The sequence below is a fragment of the Diabrotica undecimpunctata genome, chromosome 4 (assembly GCF_040954645.1).
Source record: "Diabrotica undecimpunctata isolate CICGRU chromosome 4, icDiaUnde3, whole genome shotgun sequence".
In the NCBI taxonomy this organism is placed as follows: Eukaryota; Metazoa; Arthropoda; class Insecta; order Coleoptera; family Chrysomelidae; genus Diabrotica; species Diabrotica undecimpunctata.
Window position 1 is genome coordinate 31,718,326 of NC_092806.1, and position 13,011 is coordinate 31,731,336.

Genomic DNA, 13,011 nt, shown 5'->3' on the forward strand with positions numbered 1-13,011 from the left:
CTCGGCGGTAATCATTCGCAGCTGTATATCACATCATAAATTGCCGAAATATCCAACAACAAAAATAGAAGCAGCAACCGTTTAGGTGAATGCAACGCCATGGCACTTGAACATATCTGCAATCTACAGCCCACCTCGTCATGAAATCTTTACAGATAAAGGTAACGCCTTCTTCCAATTATTTGGCAGTAAATTCATAGCAGGGGGAGACTGGAATGCGAAACATACACACACTAATCTCAAGACTCACAACAACAAAAGGTCGTAATCTTTTAAAAGCAATGACCGACAAAAATTATGACACCAATGGAATTCCTACGTACTGGCCGAGTGACTCCAGAAAACCGGTTATTATGAGTAAGAGTACCACAGCTATAAACAACTCACTCCCTCCTCGAGTCACATCAGAAAACACCAACTGGGCAGATTTTCAATCTTACCTAGAAGAAAACGGATCTTAATTTGCATATCAAATCACCACATGACATAGATACAAGAGCTTAATACTTTACCACACTTGTGCAAAAAGCGGCATGGCAATTTATACCACGAACTAAAAGTAAACCAACACATATCACAAATATTCTTGCACATTCGCCAACTCATTGCTGCAAAACGTCGTGCAAGGAGAACCTGGTAAAGATTTAGAAAAAACATAAATCAACATACATTCAATAGACTACTTAGGCAACTTGGAGTAGCCATCAAAGCCAAAAACAACGAAACTTTTAAACGTTACATTACAAAACTTACAGCAAATGTCAAGACGTTATGAAAGGCGACTAAGAAGCTCAAGAAACCACTCACAACTATCGCTTCCATCGGTAAACCAAATGGCGAATTTGCCCGTTCTTACAAAGAAAAAGCGGACGTCTTTGCTGAATATCTTACAAATGTATTTCAAACAGAGCCAGCAGATCCTGATGAAGAAGTGGAAGAACTAATTAGCGCAGCATATCAAATGTCTCTCCCAATTAGAAGTTTTATTCCTATAGAAGTCAAGAAAGAAATAAACAAACTTAATTTACCAAAGGCCCCAGATTATAATTTAATCTCGGCACAAGTACTAAAAATTTCCATATTTCCAGAAATATAACAATTCGCTAAAATCATTATGCTCCTTAAGCCAAGAAAAGAGTCCAGCAAAGTAACATCTTATCGACCCATCAGCCTACTTCCAATCATAAGAAAAGTTTTTAGGTTTTTAAGTTTGGTTTTCGGGAAAATCATTTCACTACCCAACAAGTCCATCGAATAATAAATGAAACATCAAAAAGTCTTGAAAAGAAGAAATACTGCAACGCTATATTCCTAGACATCTCACAAACGTTTGACAAAGTCTGGCACAGAGTTCTACTTTACAAAGTAAAAATAGCAGTATCCAGAAACTATTTCCTTCTAATTAAATCCTACATATCAAATAAATATTTCTCTGTAAAATTCAATTACCAATAATCCAACCTCTGTCCTATCAACTCCAGACTCCCACAGGGTAGTGTTCTCGGACCGCTGCTTTTGTCACTCTACACAGGCGATATACCAGAGACTAATAATACTACAATCGCTTCCTTTGGTGACGACCGACCGAGACGTAGCAATACTAGCTGTAAATGAAAATTCCATACAAGCCACACAAAACCTGGACATACTCAGTGATTTTCACATAAAATGAAGAAGAAAAGTAAATAAAACAAAATCAATTCAACTAACATTTACCAACTGCCACAACACATGCCCACCTGTACGAATGGACAATTCAAGAAGATCAATAGTAACAGACGCTAGTTGCCTTGACCTTCATCTTGATCAACATCTCACTTAGAAGAAACATATCCAGACCAAAAGAAGACAGCTTGACTTAAAATTCTGGCAAATATATTGGTTCCTTGGATGTAAATTAAAACTCAACATCCAAAACAAAATTCTTCTATACAAAGCCATACTCAAACCTATCTGGTACTACGAACTACGCATATAGGACTGTGCAAAGCCAACGTCACTGAATATCATCCAAAGGTTTCAGTCTAAAGTGCTTAGATCGATAGTGAATTCTTCTATACAAAGCCATACTCAAACCTATCTGGTACTACGAACTACGCATATAGGACTGTGCAAAGCCAACGTCTCTGAATATCATCCAAAGATTTTAGTCTAAAGTGCTTAGATCGATAGTGAATGCACCATATTACGTGAGTAATCAAACCTTTCACTACGACTTAAGGAATCCTTTCATCAGTGAAGAAATCCATTGAGCCACAGAGTCACAAAACGAACGTATTATTTAACATGAAAATGAGCTATTATAGTAAGGGAATTATTTAACAATGGTCCAGCTACAAGGAGACTAGATAGAGCCTGGCCTTAAGACCCTATTTCAAAACTAAACCAAAATAGAATAAGGTGGGACATCATTGGAAGTCTCTTATTTACGCACAAAACCAGTAACATATTTACTTAATACTATGTAATAATGTAGATTGTAAATAAACATACTTTAAAAAAAAATAAACCAAAGATTAATAAAAGGTTACTGAAAGTCACAAATCAGCTAAACAATATTATACAGATGTACCTATCTGTTAAAACGTGTTCACACATGACGACTAAGTCAGTTTTTTATGTGTCCTGTAAAATTTATAGTTAAATGATTACTCTTTACTCCGTCGATATTTTGATCGAATGGTCGAATGTTTACGAATTATTTTATAAATTTTATAGTTTTAACTGTAAATTTAGTTATACTGAATTATCTTACGTATATCCTTGGATTTAGCTAATGCTGATATCTGCGGAGAAGGATCTGACCCTATGGACAAGATGCATATTAACGGACTTCTAGGTTCGGATTCACTCCAGGTAACCTCCAGATCAAGTATACATGGCTCTCCATATTCGGGCCCAAGAGAATCTAAAAATTAAAGTTATTTATATTAAAATTAATTTCGTATTTAAAAAATTAAAAGTGTGTAGTATAGGGTGAAAACAAACAATTTAGGCCAGTAAGAAAAATATTTAATAATATGTACTTAAAACATTGTTATAAATCATTATTTATTGTACGAGTTTCTCGATCCAAAACAATAAATTATATTACTGTCAAACTACGATATTAATTCAGGTTGAGCAAAAGCACACATCAAAATAAAGAGAAAGCGGAGAAAATCGTTATCAGCCAGAAGAGACATAGTGGAGAACTCACAGCTGAAGCCAGTCAAAGATCAACTATATTATTTCCAGAGATTTTTGGCGTAGCGTATTCATTAGGAGAGAAGTGCCTCAATTCCCGACTGATAAAGATAAGTGTCCAAGAAAAGGACAATCGACAAAAACAACGGGCATTTTTTTAATGTAAGTAAATTTCATCGAGTTCTATGGAGAGGGCGTCACGTGATTAAAAACGACCCAATATGGCCGAAGCCATATTGTTATGATCATTGTGTCAGATCGTGTATGATGGTTTACGTTCGTTGTTTTTAGAATATTTTTCAGTTTTAATATTTTATAGTAGGTAACTGTAATATTATATTGTGATAGAGTATAATAATGGTTTCCTGTTCTCAACGTAGTTGCAGTAGCAGAAGCAATATTCTTCTAACCATAAAAAATCTTCAGGAATAAAGTCTTATAGGTTAGTATACAAATATGTAGACAAATGTATGTTAATACTTTATATTGGGTACAAATTAGTTACAATACATTTTTTATAATACATTTTATTTTAAATTAAATTGTATAACTTTGTGTTTTTTAAAAAGTTTAATACTTTTTCATAGTAGCTGCTGTTTGAGATAAGTATGTCTTTTAGGTTTTTACCAGGATTGTATTTTCTTCTGGCCGCTAGGTAGTGTTGACAGTCAAGAAGTACATGTGTTACGGAAGTCGTGGTGTTGCAGTACTGGCACAAAATCTGATTACTGGAATTGATTAGGTGTCCATGTGTAAGGCGTGTGTGCCCTATTCTCAATCTTCAAATGATAGATTTGTCCTTTCTTTTAATTGATGGGAGTTGGTGGTAGATAATGTTTGGTTGTAGAACGCTTCACTTGGTATTGCTTCTTTTCCAATGATCATTCCAAAGGTCCATTATTTTATGTTTGAGTGTTCTTTTTGGATCTGATGATGTTTGTTGTTACGTTTAGAGAACATACTTGTTTTGCTGCTTGATCGGCTTTTTCGTTACTTGGAATACCAACGTGTAATATGACCCACAAAAAGTTGGAAAAATAGCAATTAAAACTTCCACTTTCAATAAAATAGAAGTAATAAATACACAAAATATAAAGATACTAATAAATAATTTCTAAGCTTTTTATAATATTTTTGAGTCCGGTAATCACTTGATCAGAGATACTACCGACTCCAGTTTAGTGATTTATCGTCTTATAATAATAAATTGCCTTTAACGAAGGACATCATCATCATCATATAACGGGGGTCCTACGGCGATTGCCGTTTCCCGCATTTCAGCCTCCATCTTTTCCTATCTCTCCAATCTCCCTCTTCTAAGCCTCTAGATTGCATTGTTTTTGTAATTTCTCTTCTCCAGGAATTTGGTAGTCTTCCCCTTTTCCTTCTTTCTGGCGGAACATACATTAAGGCTTTCTTTTGACGAAGGACAATTGATAATATAAGTACCGTGATAAAAATCCAAAAATAATAATTGTTAATAATATTTACTGTATAATTATATATCTATGTATTTTTGTTTTATTTATAAGTAATTGTATAGAATTGTCATTTAACAGGGAAGTGATCACTGCTCCTATATTATGTGTTCCCAAGGTTTCATAATTATTCATATTTAGGTAAATTCTAAAATCATTTTTAATTAAACTTTAACATAATCAAATTCTGAGATATTTTTTTCGTGCTATTTTTGAGAGTACACAAATATCTTAAATCTTAAATTCTAATATTAAATATGGTAACATATTTTTTTTATTTTTATACAGTATTTCGATTATGATATTTGGCGGATATTAATTGTGGTTTTTTTTAATAATAACTTTTCTAACTTTGTTAATTGAACTAATTTTTGGTAAAGTATGTAACGAATTTTGTACAGCGTTCTGTTGATTTGAAGTTATCAAATACATAAGTTGTAAAACGAACGTATTTCTTTTATACCGTATATTCATGTTACCCCTTAAAACATTATTTATAATATTACCCTTTCAGGTACAACCTGTTCTTTGATTGTATTAATTTATCTTTATATATTATGTATATATGTCGTATTGTTATGGTTTACCGCGGGATATAATTACTCTTTCCTACTCTTTTTGTTCCCGTCTAGTAACCATCTGTATCTTTTTCGTATTAGTTTTGCCTTAATTTTTTCCGTTCTCGTCACTTTGTATCTTTCCCGTTATTGCTCTTATATAATTTTCTATCCATTTTCGTATTTACTAGGTTTCCCTATTCCTTCAAAAATAGGGCGGTGTCCAAAAGTTTCTTCTCCTACGTGTATTTACCTAACTCGCGAATCTCTTGCAGTAGAGCTCTGTAGGACCCCGACCAACACATATCTACTAGACAGAATCCCAGACCGTAGTACCCTTATTTGTGCCGTATTGCCAATGATCAGAGCAATTTTCATCTTCCATTAGGCACACTTCTCCCCACAGCCCAACAGTGGCATTTATTACGCTACACTTTTATTCATTGAGCATATTGTGTTGCTACGTTTTAATAAATGTATTTCCTACATTTTTTATACTCGTGTAGTGAGTGAATTTAGTATAAATCGCATTATTTTTTAATAGCTACCCAATGGCAACCTTTTTAATTTTGATTGAAAAAACCATAGTTTATTAAAAAATTGTTGCCTTTTTTTAGGTTGTCTAAATCTTCTGAATAACTATGCATAATTGTATAGTACTTTTAACCTTTGTATTATCTCTGGGTACGCCTGGACCAGTAGTAAAATTTAATGTTTATATATTTATTATATCGTAAATTTGAGACGTGATGTTTCATGATATCCTTAAGATAAAGTTTATATACAATTTAACGTATGTGCGTTTTCAAATATCAGTTTGGTTTTCATTGAAATGAAAGAAATACATCTGTTGCTTATGGGTCCACCTGCACCCAGAAGTGTTTCCAAATGTACGTGATGTTTGTTTTGTTTATTTTTCTGAGAAGGGTGATTAGATTTTATGATTTTCGGAAGCGTTTGTCGAGTATCTTTAGTGTTGTACCAGACTTGATCGCTTGAAGTTTAGAGTTGAGAGTGTGGTGAACATACAATCATTTGTGAAAAACAGAATAATAAGCGCTTGCTGAAAAATGAGCTCCAGAAGAGGACTCACGGAAAAGGAATTTCGAAAAATCCTTGAAGAAGACTCAGAAATGAAGATGAATCTAACAATTAAGAAACCGTCACTAGTGATGAAGAGTTAGTAGATGAAGAATTTTCTGAAAAAGATCATGTATTTACGGTTGATGATAACAAAGATGAAAGTGAAAATTCGGAATAGGAATAGAAGTTCCTGAACAAGAAGATTTACAATATACTGCTCGCGATGGGACAGTTTGGAACAAATATCCACCACCTCTGTCACGTGTAAGGTAAGTGGTGGCTCAAGTGCTACACATATTTTCTTACTAAATTTGTGGGTTTTACTAATTGCGTTGTATATTGTTTAGATCTATTAATATAATAAATCCTGTGCCAGTTCCCACCAGATATGCCACTCAACGAATTACCGGTGAACCTATATCTTCAATGAGATTGTTTTTCAATGATGAAATGCTCAATTTACTCTTAGTGGAAAATAACAGAGAACGTGGTCGCATATGTAATGAAAAAATGTTATCTGTAAAAGAAATATCACTGGAAGAGTTAAAAGCTTTTATAGGTAAATACTTTCATTACAGTTATAAAATAAATTAACTTGAAATTTTGCATTTTTATTTAAGGTTTACTTCTTCTGGCCGGTGTTCATAAAGGTGCCGAAGAATCTCTGCAGGAACTTTGGAGCAATTCTGATGGTAGGCCCATTTTTAGAGCTACTATGTCTCTGAAACGATTTTGTAACATCAGCCGCTTTTTGTGATTTGCGATTTGATAATAAAGAGTATAGACCGATTCGACGGAGGCACGACAAGTTAGCTCCAATTAGAAGTTTTTTTGATTTATATGTAGCAGAACTTCCCAAAATGTTTGTTTGTTCCATATGAAAGCCACACTGTCGACGAACAACTTGTACCATTTAGAAGTAATTGTCCCTTCAAACCACGTGGGAAATATGGAATTAAATTATGGCTTTTATCTGATGTCAAAACTGCGTATGTGTATTGTGCAGAAGTGTATACAGGAAAAGCAGAAACTTAGTCCCGTAACGTATATCAGGGCAGAAATGTGGTTTATGTTTTTGCCTGCGTTTCGAGCGTACTATCATCATATTTCTGACTTGGTGTACTACTTGTTGTAATTCGTCATAAAATGTTTTACTTATTATTTGAGACTTTTTGTTTTCTCGATTGTATATTACAACGATGTTCAGGTCTTTCTTCTTAATTTTTATCTTTATTGTTACAATCCTTGCTGATACATCTTATTTGCCCCTGTTTCTTTTGTTACTCCAGTGTAGATTAGTATATATTCGCCTAATTTTGATTGTCATTTTCCTTTCCTTTTGTTTCCTATAGTTTTTTCTTGATCTCTTATGTTGAATGATCAAATTTTTTATGTGGTAACTCTTATCTGAATTTTCTGGGCAACCCTTATTTCCTGCCGTGGTCGTCTTGACATTATAAATCCGGTTCCGAGGCTTTCAATTGTTTCTTTGAACAGTATTTGATTTTATGATTGGTAGGTTGCTAACCTTGCCAATCATCCTACACAATTTATCTGGGCTTGGGTCCGGCTGTTTCGGTTAATTTCAACAACTAAATTTAAATTTTGTTTACCGATTTAATTAGTTTTGTAGAATTTTTTACTTTATTTATCACACCCATATAATTAGGAAATTTGTTTATTTATTATTTAATATACTCACTTTTCTTCCCAGAAAAGAGTTCCAAAATGTTAAAAAATCCTAATATCTAAATGATCTCTAATATACTTTATGATAAATATTATTTCATGGTGCAATACACATTACTATTAAAAATTACCATTAAAAAACGCTAGTAGATACTTTATTACAGTAATTCCATACATAGAGGGATCCTCAATTTAAAAAATAAACAAGGTTATCATCATTTGTAAAAAAATGCACATAAACAAATATTTGAATCTATGATAACGTTGTTTAATATGCAAATATGTTGTACAAACCTAACTAACCTATACCAAAACAAAGTACACGATAAACCAAAACAATGTATACAATAATTTACCAAACAAACAATATCATTCGAATAAAAAATACATATGTTTTTAAAGGTAAACGGTCCTTAGTGTATTTTTTTATTTATAATTTGGGAAAAAATTTACCATAAATAAAACACGCTGCTTCTTCTTTTACCATTTTAAATGTTCGATATACTTACTTTGAAAATTTTAATCCTTTATAAAAAGGTATATTTATTTAAACCTTTTTATAATACTCTGTAACGTTATAAACGTCACATCTTTATTAATTTATATTTAAATAATTATTTTATTTTAATTTCATTATTAATTTATTAATTCCTGCCTTCAGATTCGTTTTTACTATTTTTTCTTCAAAAAGTAGTTGGCGCCTTCTGTCTTTCTTTTCTCTCTCGTTCTGTCCCGTAGAATAAATATTCACCCTCCCTCTTTCTGTCCGGTAGACTACATATTCTGTTCTATATTGACAGAAAAGCTAATTCCATCATATAGGAACATCTTATGTCATCTGTGCTAATTTTATTTCAGTCTCCCACTTACATTCTGGCAATAAACTTTTCTAACGTAGTGAGAATATAATTTTCTGGCTGTTTTTAAAATTTATAACACAAGGTAAGAATTGTAATAAGCTTTTATGGTCTGCAACATTCTTTTGAGGTGAGTACTTTCATTGTAATCTTTATTCTATAATTTTGACAGCAATTTCAATATTCGTAGCCTCACTTCTTTCGAAAGCACATTTTTTGATTATATGCATGTAGAGATCTGAACAGAATTGCACTAAGTAATAATAATTATATTTCATTTTACTCTTGCCATCCGGTATTCGTTTAATTGTAATTTTGTAAAACGGCAAGGAAATTAAACCCTTTTTGATGTGTCACTAATACAAGCTGTTCCTTATATTTAAGTTTATTGACGATTCTATTAACCATATTCAAGAATTAATTAACTATATTCACGGTTTATGGGCCGTATTATGAAAATTTATTGACCATTGGAGGACCTAACCACTTAATTGAAAGGCTACACTCACATGGTATAACTGCAGTTCTCCGGAGGACCTAACGTCTAATTGGGAGGCCACACAAACAGTCCATTGATGTCATCGATGCCATAAGTATCATCCCCACTAATTCATTGTTAAACATTGGCAGGGTTGATTGTTTTTTATTTTTTTTTTTTTTAATAAATATGATTAGTTAAAAATTGTGTTATTTGCTATCAGCTAAGGGTTCAGGTTTAATTCCTAGTTTAAGACAAGACGAACTCATACTTGAGATACTGAGCTAAACGGAGCATAGACGATTAGCTCCCATGGTTGATTGAGGTATTATTTTTATAATAGTACTTCAATTCTCTTTGGTAGTCTTATCGTTACAACTCCAGTCGTCAGAGAGAAAATGCCACTGAACCTCTAAAAATCATATGGACATCTGAATTTTGCTGATAATGTCAATTTTGGGACTCCAAAAAAGATATCTAAACTCCCCCCTCCCTTCCCGGGAAAGGGAAAAAACGAAATTTATCAGAAATAAACATATCGTACATATTTCTGATAAATAATAAAGGTAAACTTATAAGATTATAAATAAAAAAATGAAGCTAAGATAATTAGACAATTAGAACTTTTTTTGTAGAATGAACCGTTTTCTCAGAAACAAACTTTAAAGTTACCGGCGATTTTGAATGTCAGTTACGCTCACGAAAATAATTTTAAACAAAATTTGTATCAACTTGACGATAAAAATACCTACTAAATGCTGAATTTAAACTTTTAGATTGCAAATGATCTAAAACATTTTCTTTTTGGTGGCACATTTATGTTTTTCAAAACAACAAAATTTCAGCTATAAATTCTACCCAAAACTGCCTTTATAAAGGTAATTCTTATGATTTACGATTGTGTGTACTGTAAAAGTTTAAATTCTGCTACTTTTCAAAACTCCTTATAAGGAGTGGTTTTGAGGATAAGCTGGGGGTAGGAGTGGTAAACTTTTGCATCTCTTTTGAGGTCCCAAAATTGTCATTCTCGACAAAATTCAGCTTGTTCTTCTGATTTTTAGAGGTCATATCTCTGACAACTAACTGGACTATAAAGGATTTTTTAATAAAATTTCTGTGAATTATGGTATGCAGCCGACTACATAAAATTGATTTTACTTGTGGATTCCATTTCATTAGGTTTTGAAGCAAAGAAATTCTTCATCTCCCTGATTCTTTTTTTCCATACACTTTATCCTGAAAAACAAGTTGCAACAAGCGAAATCTTCAGTCATTTCTCATAAAACCGGCAAATATTCTATGAATATATGGGCTATGTATGAATAAGCCTGCATCTCTTTTCCATTCTACGTACAATTTTATCATTAGTCAGTCTCTGTCCACCCATGATTATACTAAGTCTGTAACACCATATCTTGACGATACAGAGCTTGGAATCCATCCAAGCCTTTACTTAACAATAATGTAGAAAAAACGTGACATCTGTTGATACAGACTTTGGTTGTGAGTGGTAAATAATAACTTCTAAAGATAGACTTCATATTTATGAATGCTGATTCGGCCTTCTCCATGAATACTTTAATTTTGATGAAGTGGTCTTATTGTTGCTCTAAATAGTTGGTAGTCATGTTGGTACCAAATATGTGTAGCTATCGACCTTGACAATAAGTCGTTGGTTAACCAAAATTTAGTATTTGGTGCTGACTACAATCTATTTTGTTTTTTTTTTATTGTAGTAAGATCCAGTCCATATTCTTTACTAATATTTAATATGCGTGGCATTATTTTTTTTAAATACTCTCTCTCTCTCTGTAAACTGCTCAACTATCTGTAAAAGCTACTGCATTGTCAGCATATCTAATGTAATTTGAATATTTAGATGCACTCCGTTAAATATTATGGTTTTCTACTGTTATTTCAGAGCTTGTGGGAAATATTATTCAGAATATTTGTCAACCAGTCATCTACTTTATTGTTGGCAGTTTGGTTAAAGTAGATAATATAGAGAGTTTAGTTCTTTATTATCGAAGTTCGCTTCTTTTTGATATTTAAGAGCTTATCATGTTTTACTTTAATAAATCCATTCCTGTAGTCGACAAAACAATACGTCGCAGTTGATGTCTTTGCATCATAGGCAAAAAAGAGATACATTTTATTGCTCTAGTCACAGTGGAGTTTCCCTCCTAAATGTAACGTACCTATACAATATTCTCCTCTATATTACCTCACCGTGTGGTAGATTATCTTTTTCTTCTTTACGTGTCATCTCCGCGACGAAGGTTGGCAATCATCACTGCTATTCCAACTTTGACACTACAGCCCGAAAGAGTTCAGTTAAGCTGCATTCAAACCATTCTGAGATTTCTCAGCCAGGACATTCTTTTTCTACCTATGCTGCGCTTTCCTTGAATCTTTCTCTGCATAGTTAGTTTTAGGAATTCATATCTGGCACCACGTGTTATATGACCCAAATTTTGTAGTTTTCTTATTTTGATGGAATCCAGTATCTCCCTGCTGTTCTCTATTCAAATTCTTCCAATTTATTGAGACATTGTTTATTTAGAGTCCATGTCTCTACACCATACAAAAAGAACAGAAAATACATAACACTTTGTACTCGTTTTCTAAGATTTAGGCTGAGGTCTCTACAACATAACATTTGTTTCATATTATTGAATGAACTTCTAGTCTTTTCTATGCTAACTCTAATTTCTTTGGTATAATCGCTTGTTTCATTAGTGTTTGCCTCTAAATGGTCATAATTCTGAACTCGTTCTATAGTCTTATTATTTACGTGTAGATTGATGTATCTAATTTTTTTTTGTTTAACCATGAATTTTGTTTTCTTTATGTTTAGTGACAGACCAAATTCTTCACTTGCTGCAACAACCTTTTCTAAAATTCTTTGTAGATCTGTGATATTGTCTGCTATTAGTATTGTAAAATCAGCATATCTAATTTCATGTAGGAGTAGGCCATTTGTTTTTATGCCTGCTACTTCATCTTCTAATGATTTTTTAAATATTTCCTCTAAGTACGCATTAAACAGTGATGTCGACAAGACACAGCCATGTCTAACACCTCTTTTGATTTTTATTTTATTAGTTTTTAAATTATTTATTCTCATAACAGCTTCTTGTTTATAGTATAGATTATTTATTGTTCTTATATCCCGTGTGTCGATGTTCTTTGTTCTCAGTAGTTTTATTAACGGATTATGTCACTGTATCGAATGCCTTGTTCTAATCTAGAATGCAGACATAGATGTCCTAGTTAACATCTAAACATCTCTGTATTAGCACATTTACTGCAGATAATGCTTCTCTGGTTCCTGGTACCTGGTCTGGTACAGGTATTATTTCTGGCCAAGTCTACTCAACTAAATATTCATTATCTATTTTGTCTCATTTGTCATTAAACAGCTGTTCTATATAGTTTGCCCATACCATCAATTTGTTTTCTGTATCCATCACTGTGTCTGTCTTCCTTTTCATTAACTAGTATATTTTGTTTGTATTCTGGCCTTCTAGTTAATTCTTTTATTTTCCTGTGTAAATTAAATCTGTCTTGTTTATTTTGTAGAATTTCATGACATTTTTCTGCTAACCAATTTTCTTTTGCTATTTGAATTTGTCGCCATATGTCGTTTTGTGTTTGCTGGTACAATGATTTATTTTTGTCCT

At 32.6% G+C, this 13,011-nt stretch overlaps 1 protein-coding gene across 1 annotated transcript in view; it reads right to left on the bottom strand.

Moving 5' to 3' along the window:
* Dhc1 (dynein axonemal heavy chain 1) overlaps positions 1-13,011 on the bottom strand; it is a 283,979-nt gene that overhangs the window by 19,338 nt on the left and 251,630 nt on the right. Inside the window, exon 53 of the mRNA XM_072529291.1 lies at positions 2,756-2,908. Within this exon, the coding sequence (XP_072385392.1) occupies positions 2,756-2,908 (153 nt within the window). The remainder of the gene's footprint in view (positions 1-2,755; positions 2,909-13,011) is intronic.